Source organism: Hippopotamus amphibius, chromosome 12 (assembly GCF_030028045.1).
Source record: "Hippopotamus amphibius kiboko isolate mHipAmp2 chromosome 12, mHipAmp2.hap2, whole genome shotgun sequence".
Classification (NCBI taxonomy): Eukaryota; Metazoa; Chordata; class Mammalia; order Artiodactyla; family Hippopotamidae; genus Hippopotamus; species Hippopotamus amphibius.
This window is the reverse complement of record NC_080197.1, coordinates 22328513-22349499: the sequence shown is the minus strand read 5'-3', so window position 1 is coordinate 22349499 and position 20987 is coordinate 22328513. Positions and strand designations below refer to the sequence as shown.

The 20987-nt window shown below is 41.4% G+C and overlaps 1 protein-coding gene across 3 annotated transcripts in view; it reads left to right on the top strand.

Annotated features, from left to right (window-relative positions):
* Window positions 1-20987, top strand: part of RPRD1B (regulation of nuclear pre-mRNA domain containing 1B) — a 69196-nt gene that overhangs the window by 31688 nt on the left and 16521 nt on the right. The window contains exon 7 of one of the 3 annotated variants that reach the window (XM_057701339.1): window positions 16615-19315. The exons of 1 other annotated variant lie outside the window; for it this stretch is intronic. In XM_057701339.1, coding sequence (XP_057557322.1) covers window positions 16615-16764 — 150 coding nt within the window. In that variant the 3' untranslated portion in view covers window positions 16765-19315. Of the gene's footprint in view, window positions 1-1099; window positions 1453-16614; window positions 19316-20987 lie in introns of those variants that run through there. One more of the 3 variants, XM_057701340.1, reaches the window with a different exon arrangement.

The window sequence follows — 20987 nt, the reverse complement described above, 5'->3', positions numbered from 1 at the left end:
CACAAATAGCAGCTCTGGAGTGAGGATAAGAAATGTGGAGGATATAGAAGAAGGGGAATTCAAGAAGGAGAAGGTCGGAGGTATCAGAAATGCCTCTAAAACTTCAGTTCTTAGAGCAAAGGGAAGGTTTGTTTCTGGGTGACAGAGGTGACCATTATCCCAAGTGACTGCTAGAAGCTTACAAGCCATAAAGTAGGATGGACAGAGTTCCTGTCTTGTGAGTTTGGATAAAGCATGGTGATGTATGTCTGACTGATTAGGGCATGTGAAAAGGGGAAAGAAGGAAATCTATTTTACAAGCATTGAAGAAGAAAATCAAAAGGGGGAAGGTACCCAAAATTTTACCACCTTAGCACATCAGTTGTTTTCTTTTACATCATGGTGTTTGCCTAGCAGTGCTCTAGAACTGAAAGGAGACAGTTCTGTGTGTGAATACATGGCCACTTGGTACACACACAGACTGTATGCCACACAGGGAAGAGCTCTAGGGAACTGTATTCCTATCTGCAGATTTTTTTTTTTAAACTGAGGTTAAATGTATAGAACATGAAAGTAATAACCATTTTAAAGTGTATGCATTTCAGTGGCATTTAGTACATTCATAGCATTGTGCAACTGCCACCTATATCAAATTCCAGAACATTTCACATTGTCATACCAAAAGAAAACCCTATACCCATTAACCAGTCACTCCCTGTGTGCCCACTCCTCCCAGCGTGCCCACTCCTCTCAGCCCCTGGCAACCGCCAATCTGCTTTCTATCCCCATGGATTTGCCAGTGCTGGATATTTCATATAATTGTGTCTGGCTTCTTCCACTTAGCGTGTTTTTTAGGTTCATCCACATTGTAGCATGTATCAGTACTTCATTTCTTTTTATGGCTGGATTGTCCATTATATAGATATGAAAAAATGTCTACCCATTAATTTGTTGATGGACAGTTGGAGTGTTTCTGCCTCTTGGCCATTGTGAATCATAGTGTTGTAAACAGTTGTGTACAAGTTTTTTTATGGGTGTATGTTTTATTTCTCTTGGTATATGTATACCTAGGAATAGAATTGCTGGGTCATAAGGTGAATTCTATGTTTAACTTTTTTAGGAACCACCAAAACTTTCCCGTAGCAGCTGTACCATTTTACATTCCCACTAGCAATGTACGAGGGTTCCAGTGTCTCCACATCCTTGTCAGCAGTTGCCGTTGTCTGTCCTTTTTAAATTGTAGCCATCCTATTGGACATGAAGCGATATCTCATGGTTTTGATTTGCGTTTCCCTGACTACTAACAGGGATGAGCATCTTACCACCTGCTTGTTGGCCATTTGTGTGTTTTTTTGAGCAGTGTTTATTCAAGTCCTGTGCTCGTTTTTGAATTGGGTTTGTTTGTTCTTGAATTGTAAGAGTTCTTTGTATGTTCTGGATATTAAACTCTTACCAAATAAATGCTTTGCAAATATTTTCTCTCATTCTAGAAATTGTTTTTTCACTTTCTTCATAATGCCCTTTGAAGTAGTAAATTTTTTGTTTTTTGTTTTTTTGGCACACGGGCTTAGTTGCTCCGCGGTATGTGGAATCTTCCTGGAGCTGGGATCGAACCCGTGACCTCTGCATTGGCAGGCGGATTCTTAACCACTGCGCCACCTAGGAAGCCCTTGCCTTTTTTTTTTTTTTTTTTTTTTTTAGTAGTAAGTTTTTAATTTTGATGAGTTCTACTGTGTTTTTTCTTGTGTTGCTTGTGTTTTGATGTCACATTTAAGAATCCATTGCCAAATCCCAGATCATGAAGATTTACTGCTATGTTTTCTTCTAGGAGTTTTATAGTTTTAGCTTTTACATTTAGGTCATTGAGTAAGTTTTTGTATATTACGTGAGGTTGGGCAGGGGGACTTGAAAGCAACTTCATTATTTGCATATAGATACCTAGTTGCCCCAGCACCATTTGTTGTCCGCCACTGAATACTTGACACTTTTGTAAAAAATTGGTTGGCCATAGATGTGTGGGTTTATTTCTAGACTGTCTGTTCTCTTCCACTGATCTATGTGTCTTTCCTATGCCAGTATCACAACTGTTTTGATCCCTGTAGTAGCTTCATGGTAATTTTTAAGATCGGAAAATGTGAGTCCTCAAACTTCGTTCTTGTTTTTCAGTATTGTTTGGCTATTTGGGGCCTCTTGCAATTCCATGTGCATTTGAGGATCAGCTTTTCCTTTTCTGCGAAAAAGGCTGTTGGAGTTTTAATAGGAATTGAATCTGGAAATTGCTTTGGGCACTATTGCCATCTTAACAATCTTAAGCCTACCAATCCATGAACATGAGATGTCTTCCCATTTATTTAGATATTCTTTCATTTCTGCTGCAGAATTTTAAAAGAGATGCTAGAGTGTCTCTTACTGATGCATTTGATATTACAAAGGCCCTGTTTAGGTGCCCTCAGTATCAGGGACCACAGTAGAGGACAGTATGCACCTCTTTTCAGTAGGCAGTGTTTTACTCACCTCTGGAAGGTGCATGTATATGCATGTGCACTCAGCAAAGTCGCCAGGGCATGGTCATCGACAGCCAGCTTCACTCTGCAAAATAAAAGGCCTGGATGTCTAGGTAAGGTCATTAACAGGATTATTGAGCTGGGCAGAACCTTAGAGATTGTATAGTCCAGCTTCTGAATTGGTGAAGAAACTTAGACCCAGAGTTAGCCAAGACCAGGAATACAATTCAAAGCAGACATCTTATAATTTTTATCAAGTTTGTGTTTTTGTTTGTGTATTGTGGTTTTTAAAATTTATTTATTTCATAAAGTCAGGTCACAGCAGAAAGACACTCTACACAGAAGGGTAGCCACAATTGATCATTTCAGCAATCCCAAGAATCTTGTTTTAGAAACATGACATCTTATGTAGGAAGATTGAAATGGTTGCATGAAAGCATTGCTAGAGTGACCCCCAAGAAAACTTTTCTGAGTTTGAGGGAGCCCACTTTGCCACCAAGGTTCTGAGTTCCCTGCTGCTGTAACTATGCATGCTCTTGCTCTGAGAGAGAGAAATTGGCTTGTTGAACTTGGGCCTGCTGTTCTTTCTCCCCAGCTTGGCACCTACCCCTCGGCTGTAATGAATACTCAGGAGTACAGCCTCCTACTTCAGACAGTACAGCTGGAAGGGGATAATGGCCCAGAATCCAGCATTGTCTTGTGATTCTTCATATATCTGTAGTTTGGTTATAACAAACTTGAGAAATTCTTTGGCTGTAGCGGAGGGGGTACTAAACCAAACTGACGGCCGTCTGTCGTTTTTGGCAGCATCCCCCACCTCCCTGCAGGGTGCAGATGGTTAGAAGTGTTCGTTTCTATAATGGGATAGGCAGTAGGTGGAGATGGAGAGCTCCTTTTGTTGTCAGCTTTGGAGTGAATTCTCCCCTTTCCCCGTGGTGATGAAAGCCAGTATCTTATCTCATCATGCATAACAGTAAGGGCAGATGGGAACAGGTGATCTAATCCTCATTTTGTAATCAGGGGTTTTTTTTGTTTGTTTTAAAATTTTTTGCCCTCACTGTGTGGTATGTGGGATCTTAGTTCCTTACCCAGGGGTTGAACCCGTGCCTCTTGCAGTGGAAGCACAGAGTCCTAACCACTGGACTGCCAGGGAAGTCCCTGATCCTCACTTTAGATAAGAAGACAGAGCTCAGCGTTTATATGAGCAGTTCAAGGTCACTTAGGAAGTCAGTGAGGACCAGAACTCCAGTCTCCTGAATCCTGACTCCAGTAATCATCTACTGTGTTACCCTGGGAACTGAGAGCCCTGCTTGGCCCCATGCCAAGCAGTCTTCTACACTCACTGGCCTTCCTTAGCATGTCATTCTTGCCTCCCTTGGACTAGCAGTGCTGTCAGCACCGCGGGCTGTAGAACAGTGTTGAAGCAGGTTAGTCTGCTCACACGGGTCAAGTGATCAGGAGGCTGTACTCTATCCTTCCCCACACAGCAGGCCAGGGCTTGCTCGCTGCTTTTTCATCCCTTTGATGTGGGATCCTTTTTTTTTTTTTTTTTTTTTAATAGGTTTTCCTCCAGTAGGTGGGGACTTTTCTTGAGTTGTGTGGTTCGCTGAGTAATTTGGAGTTTGGAGGCTAGCTGTGTTTAGTCCTTGGATTCCTTCCATTCATTTTAGGTGCTGCTTATAGCTCAGGCCAGATTTGCAGCTGGAGCTTTTATCTATTTGTGTGTGTGCTTAGGTGTGTGTATGTTCTTTCTGTGTTAATCTCTTGTCACTGCAGGGGGAAAAATGCCCCCAATAATGTACACTTCACTTACTTGGTGACCTAAGGGCATGGTACACTGACATTTGAGGCTTTATATTGAGAAATGTGATGGGATTTCAAAGTTCTCCCAGCTGGAAGTCCATACTTTGAGCCACAGCATTGTTTTCATAGTTATACTTCAACTTTTGATGATTCCTCTTCCTTAAAACGGCTCCAGTGAGTTTTAGCCACTGTGTATAGCACTGATTTTTCATATTTATTTATAAAGTGCATATACATAATTGAGTCAAAATAGCATCTGGGCCCCATGTCACTGCTGGTCTGCCAAAACATTCATTCTTATTCAACTAATATTCAGTTCTTTCTTTTTTCTTTTTTTCTGATTATAAAAGAAGCACATCATAGGAAACTTAGAAAAAATAAGTATAAAGAAAAACATCATAATCTCACTACCCAGAGATGGTTACTTTTAGTTTGGGTATATTTCTTTTATTTTTTCCTTCTGGTTTTAAAATTAAAATAATCATAATGTCATGCTTTTAAAAACTTTACATGATCATTTCCCTTATTAAAAACTTTGTAAACATTTTAAATGGCTGCATGAATATCAGTGGTTGGATATTCAATGATTATTTTTACTGTACTGTTTCTTTTTTCTTTCTTTTCTTTTTTTTTACTTTGGGCTAACTTTTGGTATCTGGCTTATTTCCTTCCTATAAATATCTAAAAATTGATTCTGTATGTGTGCAAATGTCTGCTTGTCTTTTAAGTCTCAGGTCATATGCATTTCAGTGTCTTTGCCACCAGTAGGCATTTCTATCTTAAGGATTCTTGATCTTTTTCAAAGCATTTTAAGCAATCTAGAACTTTATTGACCTTTATAATCAGATAGGTAAAAGATATATATGTACCATATGTGTATATATATCCACAAGGTAAGGATTAGTCTTTGTTGTATGAAGGAATGAACATTGAATAGTTTAATTAGACAAAGGGGGCTCTCTTCTGGGTTTTAAATTATCTGTTTACATTTGAAACAGCTGTGGGAAAATAGCAACTACTTATTATAACATTGACTTGAGTGAGCATAACTTTGAGAGCAGAGTTAAGATTACAGAAATATGAGCTCTTGTGTCTCAGTGTCTATTTGACCCAATGTTATTTTGAGCAAAGGTCTATTTTAGTCTTTATGAATGTTCCTACTCCTGTTAAGGTGGGCCTTCTACTCCCACTTCAAGTTGTGATTTTTGAAGAAAGTAAAATTAGATTGTGGCATCCTCTGCAATCATATATCTCTGACTTTGTTTTTCCTTGTAAAATGTAGGACATAAAATAAGGTCAGAAAGAGGCTTTTTCCATGACTAGGGCAAAAATATGCATGGTTATAATAAGGAGTCAACCTGAAACCTTTGCAAAGTCCCTTAGGTATGGCATGCTTCATGTGAAGAAGTGATGGTACCAGCCCAGTGTCATTATGACTCTGCAAGCCTCCTTATTTATTCTCGTCCTTATTCAGTTTCTTTCAGCATCTGTAGGAAAAAGTATGGACCACTCTCTTGCTTGTTCCAGTCATTAGGTATTTTGAGAATTTTAAGTGGAGTAACTTGGCAAATTTCAACTCAGCAAAAATTTGCCAGCAGCCTTCTAGGCATTCTTGGGGTTTGGATAGTGATTATAAATAGACACATCCCACTTTTTCTTCATGATGGCTGGCGTATATGGTGCTTTTCCAAATTCTTTTATTTTGCCCACAGTGTTTCTGCTCCGTGGGACATAGACTCACTCTGAGTTATTCCCAGAAAGATACCGTTTACCCCAGTTAGGGTTTAGCGATGAGGATCTGCAGTGCCAATTCCAGGCTTTTTCTGACTTTTTCTACTGAGGCCAGTGGTCTTTGCAGCCTCTTATCTTTGGTGTGGTTTTTCATTTATAAAAGTAACAATTTTACCCTCTCCTGGGGCAAATAAGTTCCAATACTTGTCTAACCTAAGTTGTTAGTGTTTGCTTTTCCTTATCCCAGAGGATCTTTAGGGCCAAGTTATTTTCCTTTGTGTGGAAGAAGTCTCCAATAGGCTGGCAGCAGGTGTAGTGCTTTGCCTCTCCAATATTTTTTTTTTAAATCACATTCACACAAGCGCATCCCTGCACCACTACCGCTATCACTTGGTAACTTCATGTCTCCCCTTGCTGCCTCTGTTTATGGCGTTGCAGTTTGGCAGGCATATCTCCATTACTGTCTTTAGAATCCTCCACCACTAGTCTAATCTCAAAAGCCAAAAGACACTTCTCAGTCTTTGCCTCTCATCTCCTTTTCACTTTTTGGCCTTTTCTGTAGCATTTAATACTATTTATTACTTCTATATGTGTTTTCCTTCTCTGGTTTCTGTATCCCACCTTCTGCTGGTTCTAGGATTTTTGTCCTTTAATCAGCTTTTCTCCATCCTTGCCCTGTAGATGTGGGTATTCCTTTAGCTTTTTTCTCATTCCAGACCTTTTCCTTGAGTGACTTCAGCGGTATACCACCTGTGTGCTGATGGCTTAAATCTAGATCTTTACCTAAACCCTTCCTTGTACTTAAGACCCATTTATCTTATTTCCACAGACACCTCATACTTAATATGATCAAAACACACCATCTTCTCCCTTCCAACCTTTCCTTTCCTTTCCTCCTCTTTCCCTCTCTTGGAGAATAGCATTGCCATTCATCAAAACCAGACACTAGATCTCAGCCAGTGTTTCTCCCCCTGTTTTTCCCACCTCCCACACCAGTCAGTTCACCCTCTTCGTGTCCCAGTCTCTCCTTCGGCTCCCCTGCTGCACTTCTGCCAGACAACCTCCCGTCGCTTGTCCTCCATGTTGGAGTTAGTTGCCAAGCCATTGTGGTTTTTATTTGCTCAGTTTTTCTCGAATTTGTCCCCCTTTTCTTCATCTGTCTCCACTTCCTCCACCCTAGTCCAAGCTGTCACCATCTCTCACCTGGTCGCCTATAGTAGCCTCGTTACTGATCCATCTGCATTTGTTCTTACGCCCTGTGATCCATCCTTCACATGGCAGCTTGTGGTGTTTTCAGGATGCAGCTCTGGGCGTGTCATTCTCTGCTCAGATATTTAAATGGCTTCCTATTGCCCCTAGAATATGGGCCCAAATCCTATACCCCAGGGTATAGGCATTATTTCCATACCCATCTTAGATGGGAGGGTGCTAAGCTCAGCAAGGTAAAGTCACGTGTCATACATACCAGGCAAGGGGCAGAGGCGGATCTGAACCTTGGATTTTCTGACTCTGAGTTTTTTCTGTTCTACCATAGAGACCTCCCTCCAGTGGGAGTGTGATACACCCTCAGTCTTTTGGAAGAGCTAGGAAACGCATTTCCTTCCTTCCTTCTTTCCTTCCTTCCTTCCTTTCTTTCTTTCTTTTTTTGTTTGTTTGCTAATGGAAAGGAGTTGATGTCTTTTTATTGCTTATAGAGAGAGCCATATCCAAATACAGTTCAGCAACCTACAGGCTGGCCTGCTCCAGGCGGACCTTATAACGCTTAAAATTATAATAAACGTTGCTTAAAATTATTTTGTGTGAAAAATGCCCTTTTCCTTTGCACCCTTTGCTTCTCATCTGCCTTCTAGGACTGCTTGACTCCACCAGGATTAGGCTTAACAGGAGAAACAGGTGAAAGGTCTGCACCTTTGCACAACATCAGTAACCTGGTTTTTTATTAAAATGGTCATTAAGGAAGTCAGCTTGTGGGGGCTTTATTTGCATAAAGCTTGCGTTTTTTTAGGCTAACTTTTTAAAAGAAGAATTAATTATAAATAATTCTTCCTGTTAGTATTTTTGTTTTACCTGGTTTTGTATGAGGGACCCATTGCATAAATGGTGTAAGCATTTTTGAAGGACCCAGGTGTATTTTTAAATAAGTCTCTTTTTAAAGCACTTTTATGGACATCTGTTAAATTGTAAATTTTAGCTTTATGATTACATAAAGATTGGAAAATTTGTCCAGTCCTAAAATTGATTTTATTTTTGTTAGTTTCATTTTTTATGAGTTTAGTTATGTGTATACAGTAACTTTCCATTCTTCTTCCCTGGCTTTTGCAAATCCCTATCAGAAGGGGGTTTTTGTTATGATAGTAGAAGCTCCCTTAAACCTTTTGTGTAGAGGGTCTTCTGGGGAGAAAGAAATACCCTGAGAACACTTTGTGGTATGATTTCAAGCTTAAGAAGCCTGTTTGCATTTGATTCCTCCATTGGGTGGTTGGATTGCTCTGAGAATACTCCTAATTGTAGTGATTTTGTCATTTTCCCTTCTGGGAAATACTTTGTGTGTACTGTTGGGGGTGGGAGGGGGAGGGATTTCCTCCTCTGCCTCTCTTGAGCTCTTGTGGCTGGGCTAATAATAAAATTGTCAGAAGGCAGATTAAGAGGAGAGAAAGAAACACATTTTAATCATGCATGTGGAGATCTCATAAAAATGGGCCCTAAGAAGTAGCCAAAGCAGGCAGCTTTTATACTTTCTAAACAACCAGTAAATTTGTGAGGAATTGACAGCACAAAGAAATTTAGGCTTTTAATTAGAAAAGAATCTAAACAGAGTTTGAGCTTGGGGTAATAAAGTAAAGAAGTAAAGTAACAAGGTTTGTTTATACAGGCTTCTCAGCTCTGAATTCCTTGTTTCTGACAATAAGGGTGTCCTTCCACCTCCAGATGCAGAGTGAACCTTTCACATGGGAGATTTATTTCCTGCTTTTCAGGGAGACAGAGGGGGATCACAGCCTTTTTTTTTTTCCTTTCTTATATCAGTGGCTTCTTAAAGCAGTTTCAATTCAGAATAATCAGTGTACCATGGTGGCATATTTTGGGGCAGCCCACTCTGAGCCCCTAACAGTGGAGCTGAGAGGCCCCTGAGTACTGGGATCAGAGCCACAGCTTCCTCTTTTCCTGGTATCCTCCCCAGCATCTTACTCAGCAGCTCCAGCCCTGCTGTGACACCCCAGAATGTATCATTTTGAAACGTCTCAGCTGCCACTAAGTCATATGAAGCATGGAGCTGGTGCAGGTCAGTGATGGATTTTCAATGTTCCTGTGTAGAACCTTGAAGAAAAATTAAAAGCAGCATTCTTATTTTCAGTTCAAAGATTTATATATTGTGTTTTCCCTTAAAAAAATGAATGAAAGATTAATTAATTATTTAATTGTGGTTTAAGTACAAGATGTGATTTCTAAGTGTAGATCCTGTGAGCCTTAGTGGCAAGAGGTAAGCCTCCTGCCAGGATGAGTGGACACGTTAAGTAATCTGAGGGCAAGGATCAGCTTCCCCTTTCTGCCTGGCTCTCACCCTTCGTGCGATGAAGCCGTTCTCATTGACTTCAACTCAGTGTGGCAGGTCACGTTTAAACAGGGCCCTTCGTAAACTTCCTCATGAATAATAACCCTTTATGATTCTTAATTGGGAGTAGCCAAGCAGTGGGTGATTTTTATACACCTTATGTCCTATAGCACAACAGGGCAAGGTAAAGGAAAACATGAGTCTTGTTACTAGAAATCTTATCAAATCAAGCCCCTGCCCGTGGTGTTATTTCTAACATAATAGTTCTTACGTAAATACTTCTTAGCAAGAAAAAAAGTAGGTTTGACAGTGTTTACATTTTGATCGGTATTTCTTACATGAGTCGCTAGAGGAAATGCTTATAATTTTGCTTGTTTTGAAAATGAAATTCCTGTAGAAAGGTCATTGAGATGTCAGCCCCTCTCATTTCTAACCATCTTACCCCAATCTTATCTGCAGCGTGTCAGGTCTGGCTTACCGTTCTAACCAAAAAAGGCAAAGACTGTGTCAGTTCCTTCAGCCAGCTCTCCTGGTGCTCCATGCTGGTCTGCATTCCCACAGTGTCAGCTGGATCCATAGGAAGCAGGGGAAATGTTGGACACATTTTCTCCTTCTCGTTTGAAGAGTCTGTGAGGCAAGATTCCAGAGCTTTTCCAGGAGCATAGATCCTAGGCATTATCTTAGAGCTACACATTGGGCTTTTACCTTCCCTGTTTTAAACATTTCTTAGCAGTCAGATAAACTGAGGCAGTTCATCACAGGTACCCGCTTTCCCCTCCATCTCCCCTCCTCAGGGATCCTGAAACAGGGCAGCAGTAGCAGTGAATCTGGTGGAACTCCTCCCTGTCTCATGGCTCCCCATGGCCTCTCTGGGGCGGGGTGAGGTTTTGCTGCAGTAGGTGCCTATAGCTGACTGGAGCATTTAGCTCAACCCTTCACCTCTGCCACCACGCCAGTATAAATTATACATGAGCAGGGCAGGAAAAGCAACAGAGCTACCTGGGTTTGCCTTGTCTTTTCTTGCTTAAGGTTGGTAGTGGAGGAGAAGGCAAGTGTCTGAAGACAAGTACGAAAAAGCTGTGTGAAGTGTGGGTGAGGTGAACCAGCTGTTAGGGAGAGAAGACTGATGAGCAGGAGCGGTGCAGTGGTGTCATCTGCTGGTGTAAATGGTGCAGGGCTTGATCTCTCCAATTCCTGTACCAGGCAGGGTAGTGTGAGCCTCAGATTAAAGGCTAGGTCCTCTGTTACACACGAGTGTAAGGTATTTTAAACAAGGAGCACGTGACCACCTTGCTACATCATTTGTCTGAGTGGTACTTGGTGTGCTGAAGAGATTGTGGGATGCAGCACACTTAAATGAGTCAGAAGAACTTGAATGGGTCTCATTATTTTGAAGTTGGTTTTCATGCTATCATGAAAAGAAGCCAGGATTTCTGCTGAGTACAGGAATTGCTGAGGGTGCAGTTTGGAACCTTGTAGCAGCAGAGCTTGTGGCCCACAGTTGTCAAAAGGCAGGCTAGTAGGTTGAGAAAAAAGATTCTTGGATCCTCCTGAGGTCTGTCTCCTTTGCCTGTTGAGAACCTAAGAGAATACTGGAAAGGTAGCTGTCGAGGGAAGACGTGGAAGGCAAGTAAAGGCTGGATTTGTATTTGGGGGGAATAGTTTTGTTTGGATTCACTCTTAATTTTTTGTTGGCCCATGGCAGCATTTATAGATGACTATATTTGGGGAAAAGCTGTGTTTAATTTTTTTTTTAAAGGGAGGGTGGCAGATCACAATCAGTTACTACTAAATCTGTTTAGGGGACTATAAAATCACTATAGCCTCGGTTTGACCTAATCAGAGCTTGCTGTGAATTCTAACCTGCTTATCTCTCCTCGAGACATTAAGTGGGGTCATTCGGCTGCCCCAGTTAAGCAGGTACATGCTTCAACAGTTTTTTTGGTTTTGTTTTTTGTTTTTCGGGGGGTTTTTTTGGCTGTGCTGCACAGCATGTGGGATCTTAGTTCTCCCCCTACCCAGGGATGTTTTAACAGTTTTAAAAGCAGTCTTTACCTGTATATAGATATTCAGAGTATATGCCTAGTCAGTCTTGCTGATACATTTCAGCCTCTTGGCCCATTGGTCATGTTTTTTAGGGCTATTTTTTTTTTTAGAACACTTTTAGGTCCACAGCAAAATTAAGAGGGAGGTACACAAATTTCCCATATACTCCCTATTCCCACACACGTCTACTCTCCCCACTATGAACATTCTCCAGATATGGTACGTTTGTTACTGTTGATGAACCTACACTGACACGCTGTAGTCACCTAAAGTCAGTGGTTTACATTAGGCTTCATATTGGTGGTGTACATTCTGTGGATTTGGACAAATGTGTAATTCATCACTGAAGTATTTTCACTGCCCTAAAAGTCATCTCTGCTCCACCTGTTTATCCCTCCCTACTTCCCTCCAACCTTTGTCTGCATGGTTTTGCCTTTTCTAGAATGTCATAGAGTTGGATTCATACAGTAGTTAGCCTTTTCAGATTGGCTTCTTTCACTAAATAAGATGCATTTAAGGTTTCTCCATGTCTTTTCATGACTTGATAGCTCGTTTCTTTTTAGTGCTGAATAATATTCTGCTGTCTGAGTGTATCAGAGTTTGTTTATCTGTTCACCTACTTAAGGACATGTTGGTTGATCTCAGATTTTGGCAATCATGAATAAGGCTGCTATAAACATTCATGTGCAGGTATTTGTGTGAGCATAGATATTCAGCTACTTTGGGTAAATGCCAGCAAGCATGATTGCTGGATCACATTGGTAAGAGTATGTTTAGTTTTGTAAGAATCCACCAAATTGTCTTCCAAAGTGGCTGTACCATTTTGCGTTCCCACCAGCAATGTATTTGAGAGTTCCTCTTGCTCCACACCTTCACTACCTTATGGTGTTGTCAGTGTTCTGGGCTTTGGCTATTCAGATAGATGTGGGGTGGTATCTCAGTGTTGTTTTAATCTGCATTTCCCTGATGATATGTGATGTCTTTCGCAGACATTTTCTTCCAGTCTCTGTCTTGTCTTTTCGTTCCCTTGATAGTCTTTTGTGAAATTGAAATTTTTCATTTTAATGAAGTCCAGCTTATCAGTTCCTTTGTGCATTGTGCCGTTGGTGTTGGACCTAAAAAGTCATCACCAAACCAGAGATCATCTAGATTTTCTTCTCTGTTATCTTCTAGGAGTTTTGTAGTTTCGTGTTTTACATTTAGGTCTCTGATTCATTTTGAGTTAATTTTGGTAAAGGATGTAAGATTTGTGTCTAAGTTTTGTTTTTTGCATGTGGATATCCAGTTGTTCTAGCACCGTTGTTGAAAGCACTGCCTTTTCTCAACTATATTGCCTTTGCTCCTTTGTCGAAGATCAGTTGACCACATGGATCTATTTCTGGGCTCTCTATTCTGTTGCATTGATCCGTTTGTCTTTTTTTTGCCAGTACAGCGTTGTCTTGATTACCACAGCTTAAAGTAAGCCTTAGAGTCGGGTGGTGGTTGACTTTGCTCTTCTCTTTTAACATTGTGTTGGCGATTCAGAATCTTCTGCCTGCCGTATAAACTTTAGAATTAGTTTTCTATATCTACAAAATAACTTGCTGTGGTTTTGTTGGGATTGCCTTGGATCTGTAGATCAAATTGGAAGGAACTGACATCCTAATAGTATTGAATCTTCCTATAGGTGAACATGGAATATCTCTCCATTTATTTACTTCCTCTGTGTTCAGTCATCAGAATTTTGTAGTTTTCCTCCTATAGATCTTATATGTACTTATATATACTTTGTTAGGTTTATACTTAAGTATTTTGATGTTTGGGGGCTAATGTAAGTGACATTGGGTTTTAATTTCAAATTCCACTAGTTCATTGCTGGTATATAGGAACGTAATTGAATTTTATTTATTTATTGGCTGCATTGGGTCTTCATTGCTGCACACGGGCTTTCTCTAGTTGCGGTGAGTGGAGGCTACTCTTCATTGCAGTGTGCAGGCTTCTTATTGCGGTGGCTTCTCTTGTTGTGGAGTGTGGACTCTAGGTGCGTGGGCTTCAGGAGTTGTGGCACATGGGCTCAATAGTTGTGGCTCACGGGCTCTAGAGTGCAGGCTCAACAGTTGTGGCACACCGGCTTAGTTGCTCCGTGGCATGTGGGATCTTCCCGGGGCAGGGATCGAACTGGTGTCCCCTGCATTAGCAGGCAGATTCTCAACCACTGCGCCACCTAGGAAGTTCCAAGCAATTGACTTTTATATATTAACCTTATATCTTTAAGTTTTTTAATCCTTTTCAGTGAATCCCACTCTCATCCTTTCTCTGGTGATGCCCTCTCCTAGGCTCCTGCACCTGCTCTTAAAATAGAAATCCCTGTGGGAAGAGAACGAGAAGAAACCCCCGTGGTGCAAGGAAGTGTGGGCAGGATCCATCCACTTCCAGAGTGGCCTGAAGAGGGGACTTTAATGTGGAACATGTTTCCTTTTATTAAAATGAAGTTTCTTTGATGATATCTAGAATGTAATAGTAGCCTAAGCATAATAGCAGCCTAAACAACCCCCCTCCCCACTCCTAAACAGGAACGAATGGGACTTTTCTTTTTAAGATTGCCTTTAAAGAGAGTTATTTGAACTTAAGGTGGTATAAAGGTGTGAAAGATCAACCACCTTTCCTTTTGACCTCAGGTGGACTTGCTAAATTAGTCTGAGCATCACCCAAGGGTGAGGACCCTTGGATTCTGATATCAGGTCAGCTCACTAAGAACTCAGTGATTTTCAAACTGTTCTTGAGGAATTCCTTCAGCTGAAGTGCTCTGTAGCTACCATGACTGGATGGCTCTGAGTTGAGGTGGCTTTCATCTGTCGGCAGTGCTCAGAGGGTTTGGGCAGGGAGCAAGGGGTACCTATTCAGTAACTATTTTACCTCTTTTGTACCTAGAATTTAGGAGAGGTTAAATGAAGGAATCCATGTCCAATAATAGAGAATTGGTCTCCTCTATTAATTTCCTGTGAAGTCTATAAAACCAAAGAAGAAAACTGTTTGTAGAGGAGAAGGACAGAGAACCTTCACATTTTAAAGCCTCAGATTTGAAATTAGTTTTTAGTTTCAAGAATGAAAAGCGATTACTTTACTTGGTGTACTTGTACATGGTATTATCTTTTATATCTTGTTAATTCATAGGGCAGCTGTGTAGACACCTCCTGTTTCCAGAGCACTGCTGGGCACGTGGATGCTGGGTGAAACAGATGCATCTGGTCCTAGCCTCCCGGCACTTAGTAGTTTGATGGGGGAGTCACTTAATAACTTACAAAAGTCATTATTTTAGTTGTATTAAGTCTACACAGGAAAGTAATGGGGTGCCAGGAGAGCTTACTTTCTTGTCCCTTGTCTCTTCGTTTGATGGCTTGTGTGAGCAGCTCTCATTTCAGGTGGAAGGCTGAGCGCCGGCAGTCCCGTGGGGGCAGAGCCTCCCTGCCCATTTCCCCATTCCCCTCTCCCACTCCATGCTGGGAATTTGTCTTCCCAGCTTGAACTAAGTGTTCTTCATTTAACCTATTTCCTGTCTTATCACTCTTCCTAGGAGTGCTTAAGCTTATGCCCGCAAACCCTTTGCCTCTCTAAGTGTGCATAAGGTGTCTGGCATGAAGGAATCTGGAACTTGAAGAAAGACTTTACGGGTGGTCCAGTTCCTTCATTTTCATATAAGGAAGGATGAAGGAAGGGAGGGACACATGCACAGTCACACAGAAACTTAAAAATCAGAGCCAGAACTAAACACAGAGCTTTGCGTTTTAGCCTAGGGCTTTCTGTACATTCCTGGAGGACAGGCTTTAGTCAGCAGGGGCCCAGCCTCAGGAACCTCCTTGTCTTTGCAGAAACACTGAGGAGGGTGACACGGCTAGAGGGAGAAAATCAAGCCCCAAAGGGGCCACAAACCACAGATCTCACATGGCCCGGAGTTGTTCGTCCATATAGATTTACCAAGAAGACCTTTTAGCTGGGAGCTGAGGAAAGAAAATGGTATATTCAGTTCCTGTCATCAGGGGAGTCATATTTTAGAGGAACGTAGAAGTCTAACATGTATGGAGAGAGCACCTAAGAGCAGCCTGTTAGGGGCTCAGAGCATAGAAAGGCCAGTGGAGATGGGGACCAGTGTCTTGGATGAGGAGGAAAGATCTTTCTAGAGCGGTGGGACTCAGCAAGTAGGTGAAGGAGTGGAGTCAGGACTTTGTCGGGACCAGGGAAAGAAAGAGATCCCTTCAGGCTTGAGGGGAATCCTGAACAAAGGGCCCGTTTAGGCTCTGACCTGTACACGGGGGGTTGGGAAGTTGTAAGAAGTTACATTTGGACAGGGGCTAATGAGCTTGTGCTGGGAGCAGTCATGGAGATGGTGTGGTGCCATGCATCCCGCTGTCAGGGGGTGACTTGATGAAAGCTGGGCTTCTGAGAGAGAAGTCTGGGGCACGTTTCGGGGAGACTACTAGAAGGCCTCAGCTGGGCCTTGCTGCAGTTCTCAGTGTGGAACGAGGAAGTCCTGGACACAGGCAGTGGCAGTGAGAATTTTGAGCTTCTGTAGTCCTTGTCTACGAAGATGATAACTCTGGGTTAATCTAAGTTTAACACAGAAAATAGAGCTTTATAGTGGTTTTCCTAGCCATGTCGAGGTGAGCCTTCGAAATAATTGTAAAGCTCAGGCTTTCTTTTATTTTACCTTATAAAGGATTTTACAATAGGTAAGAATCAAAGACACTGCAAATACAAAACATCACTTTTACTTCCAAATCTCAAGTGCTAAATTAAATACCATTTAATTCACTGTTGCCAGTATTGAACTCTAGAGCTTTCCTTTTTTACTTAAAGTTTTGCCTTTTGAGAGTTTGAAAACCTGAGCATTATCGTTTTGCTGAATGGGGGAGGGGCTGTCTGGTGAGGAGCACGTAGAGCAAGAGGGTGAGAGTACCTGTAGCGGCTCCTTCAACCTGCCCGTCACACAGACTTAACTGCATTGTGTTCTCTTTGTCTCTTTAGGAGTATAAACAGAAGCTTGCTCGGGTAACCCAGGTCCGCAAGGAGCTCAAGTCCCATATTCAGAGCTTGCCAGACCTCTCGTTGCTGCCCAACGTCACAGGGGGCTTGGCCCCCCTGCCTTCTGCTGGTGACCTGTTTTCAACTGACTAGGGCAGGTGTCATGCCCCAGATTCCCGTCTGTACCAGCAGAAGGAAGAGGGCAAGTCATGGTTGGAAATAACCTAGTAGATCCTGATTCTACCCCTCCTTCCGCTCGGCCCCACCCCCCGCCTCAAGAAACAACCACAGACTCTGATTCTCCTCTCCGGTCTCTCCTGTTGCGCACAATTGAGGACAGTGGTGAATGGAATCCAGTTTGAATTTATATTTGGAAAGAATACAGACTCACTTCATGTGTCCACGCCCCTGTTGGTTTTCCATTGTCATCTCTCTTTTTACACCCAAGATGTTACAAAAATCATGTGTAGAAAAATCTTGTCCTTCATGACAGCATTGTGTCATGAAAGCAGCTTCTCCTTTCAGAGCTGGGCTCGTTCAAGTTCAATACAGGCTTCCACAGAGGGACTCAATTCTGGAGTCGTTGGCTTTCCTGGTTGCCATCCACCCCAGAGGCTGGAGGCGCAACTGTTGAGCAGCTTTGCCATAAAGAGTTTGCCAAATCTTGGATTGTCCCTTACTGTGACTTCTGGCAATGCGTAGTCAGAAGCTAGGTGCATTTGTCTTGTGAGCAGACTAGAGAATCTAGCAGTACGATTCAAAGCTGATCTGGGACATCAGGTCACAGTTCAGAGACAGACTAACAGGAATCAGGCATGAATTAAAAATAAGTTATTTGTTTTAGGTTCCTATCAACAACCTTCCCAGCCTGCACTTATCAGGGGTCCCAGCCACTGTCAGAGAGCACGTTCCTAGAAACATGATCTTTGATCCAGTTGGTTGTGAAGGCAGTTGTTAGAAATGGCACTGTGGGCCCCCAAAGCTAAAGGCATTCTGGGAGTCCGGGCTCCATGTGGGTGTTGCTTTGACCCTTTCTTTTGGGGACTAGGGCACACACTAACATTTAATTCACTGCACTGGGCACATGTCCGCAGCATGGTGACTAAACTTGAAAATCTCCCCTGCAAATGACACAGTTTGCATGCTTGTCTGTCCTTCAGTTCACACTACTGCACATGTCCTCGTGCCCCTCAGAGAGGGACTGTTGTGTGTCAGATGTTACTGAATAGCTCCTCTCGGGAAGGGGGAAAGTGAGGGATGTTAATTGGGGGTCTTAATTCCATTATCATGCCAGCTGACATTATGACTATATAATGCAGTTAGAGAGGATTTTTACCTTGGTTTTAAGTAAAGGTTAGGCCTGCTGACTGCAAATTATTCTAATTTGGCAGGCTTATTTTTGACATTGGAAAGGGCAGAAAACAATTTGCCCCAACAATGTAATAGGAATTATAGCCCAGAGGTGGAAATCCAAAAGGTATAAGAAGGAATTCAGTGGAGGGGGCTCCAGAATTATTTTGAGTTGCTCCTTTCAGGATTACCAAAAAGCACATAATTTTACATGTTCAACATGTTAGAACATAACGTCTGTTTTTAAAAGTGTAACAGGTGTCCCTTCAAGAAGCTCTCTTGCCTGCCATGAAGTGAAAACGATGAGAAGTCATAGCAGGTATACAGTTTCACTTGGTGTAGAACCTGGTAGCATTTAAACTATTTTTCAGATTGAATACGGACTGTGTGTTGTTTGCATATTGACACTGCCTGTTGTCCTGTCATTATTAAATTAATGAGTCTATATAAAATTTTTTCTCGCAGAGGCCATAGGGCAGTAAATGACTTTACCAAAATTGCAAAATAAATTCCAGTCTTTGTTGTTTCTGCATATAAGCCCCCTCCCTACGTGGTGTGCTGCTTTAGTCCTGCAGATGAGCTTGCCTCTGAACAGACCCATCTTGGACATACTCTGTGCTTTCTTTCACCGAGGAAGCAAAATCTTACCAGCCACAAACCAACCAAAAGGTATAGTAGGTATTTGCTCTCATCAGCTAGATGAAAATGTTGTGACATAATGGACTTTGCCCGCTGCTGTGTTTTGTCTGAGTCTTTGACTAGAAATTGGTGCATAATTATTACAGCAAGAGCAAGAAATGAAACTGTAGCAATTATGTAAATGAATGTGTTGGCCTCTTAACACCTGTTACTAGTGGACTTCCTGTAAGGAAGTTAGTTCTGTTTTTTGTTTTTCAATGAAATGCTTTTGTTTTTTAACTCTTAATCCTCCCACATCCTCCCCAAGTGTGCTTTTTACTTCATTTGTTTAATTTAAATGAACCTTTCTCCTTGTATGTATGAGGTGATCTGGTGGGGTGGGGTGGGTGGTTTTTTGTTTTGTGTTTTCCTGTACTTAGGGCATCCATTGGCCTCAGAGACCTTTCCTTTAGGTCATATTCCCCAGAAAGTCTTCAAGCTTCCTTTGTTTTTTGTTTTGTTTTTTGTTTTTTTCTTAAAGAATATTTTTAAAGCTTAAATTTGTATATTAATTTAGGACTTTATTTAGAAGTATAGGCTGCCATTGGCGGTAGCAGTATATTCTGAAATGTCTCATAGATATATATTTTTGAATAAAGATGGTGTTGTTGAACGGCATTGTGTAATATTTCTTTTCCCTCCCCTGTTAGGGAACACCCAAAGCTTTCTTTGTAATCAGTGGGTAATTAGTAATCACCAATAGAGATTGTGCTGTCTGCACAGAGTCTTGTCTCTTAGGAGTTTTCATGACTGTTAGTGGCCCATAAATACTCAGCACTTACATAGTATTTTTTGGTTCTTTCCAGGGGATTAATTAGTTTTAATTAGCCAATCCACACAGTACCCAGGAGAGGTACCTCCATAGTTTTATCCTCATTGTACAAAAGTGGGACTGATGGAGAGAGGTTAAATGACTCTTTCCCTAGTACCACACGGTCTCTGACGGATTAAAACTTGGAAGTTCTTTGATTTCAGTGCTTTTGTTCACACCACTAGGCCTCCTAAGAGAGTTTTGATTTTGGCAGTACAGTGAAAGCCACTCTGAACAGTAAAAGAAACGTGAGATAATTGCAAACCCAAGTGGTATATGTCTTTTAAAAACATTTTTTGTGGGTTTCTTTTCATTTTTAAATTCAGTGAGAGCATATTGACTATTATTGGTTAAAATTAAAAATAATAAAAAATGGTTTGAAATACATTCCTTTAAAGTAATTGATACATTTAGAAGGATGGTTTTAACCTTTCTTACCTGGGTGAGGGCAGCATTTACCAAAAGAAGTACAGTTACCAGTTTATCCTATTTATCTCACGATACAAAAAAACTGTTGTAGCCACGGTCGTCCTTCAAGGCTAAAGATTAAGATCAGATTTGAAAAGTTGGAGTATGCATTAACCAAGTTCTATCTTAAAATATAAAGGTTGAATGTAATATGTGAATCTCAGGAGACAAGATCTTCTGTGTCCCCAGGTTTCATGGCCTACTTAATGTGCTCACTCCTACCTATAAATAGTGAGTCCATAATTCCTCTAGTTTAATTAGCACTTCAGGCTACAAAATGTGACTCCGAGGTCCTCAGAGCTGAGGATGGAACTACCCAAGAGTTCATGAATCTGTCAAAATGCTTAACTTTTGTGATTAGAGCCATTAACTTTCTGTGTGACCTTCCTTGGCTAGGTACTTTCCTCTCTGGGCCTCAGTTTTCTTATCTTTGAAGTGTATTGCACTACATTTTTTCTGGACACCCTGCCAGCCCTAAAGCCTATGATCGTTGTATTGCCGGAGAAGAGGGCAGGACTGAAGTCTGAGGATGCTGGATGGCACGTCCTGGGTTCCCAATAGTATTTAATAGAGTAATAATATCATCATTGTGCTGTATACGCTTATTTTTTTTTTAAGTATATAGGAAGCCCTGGAGACTATAAGGATGGGAATGCGAGACAGTGACAAGACTAGGAAGATGATAGTAAACACAGCAGTTCCCTGCCTGGACACAAATAGTCTGCATCTGGTTTGAGATCTTTAAGAAAAATCTACTCTCCAGCATGGTTTGCTATCTCACTTTCTCGTAAGATCATTCATCTAGCTAAACTCATTTCTCATCGCCACCTCTGTGGGATTTTCCATTTAAAACTCATTGTTCCACTCTGAGGTGCAGATTCAATTAAGAATCCATTATTCTCTTGTACAGTAGATTAGGATTCTCACAGCTTTATCTAGGGTTGAAAGCCCAGTTAGTTCAATTTTTTAAGACTCTGAAATAGTTATTCTGCATTAAGAATTCACTTCTACCACTGGTTTGATAAATATTAAAATTAGCAGTATGCACCAAAATTTACTTAATACTTTT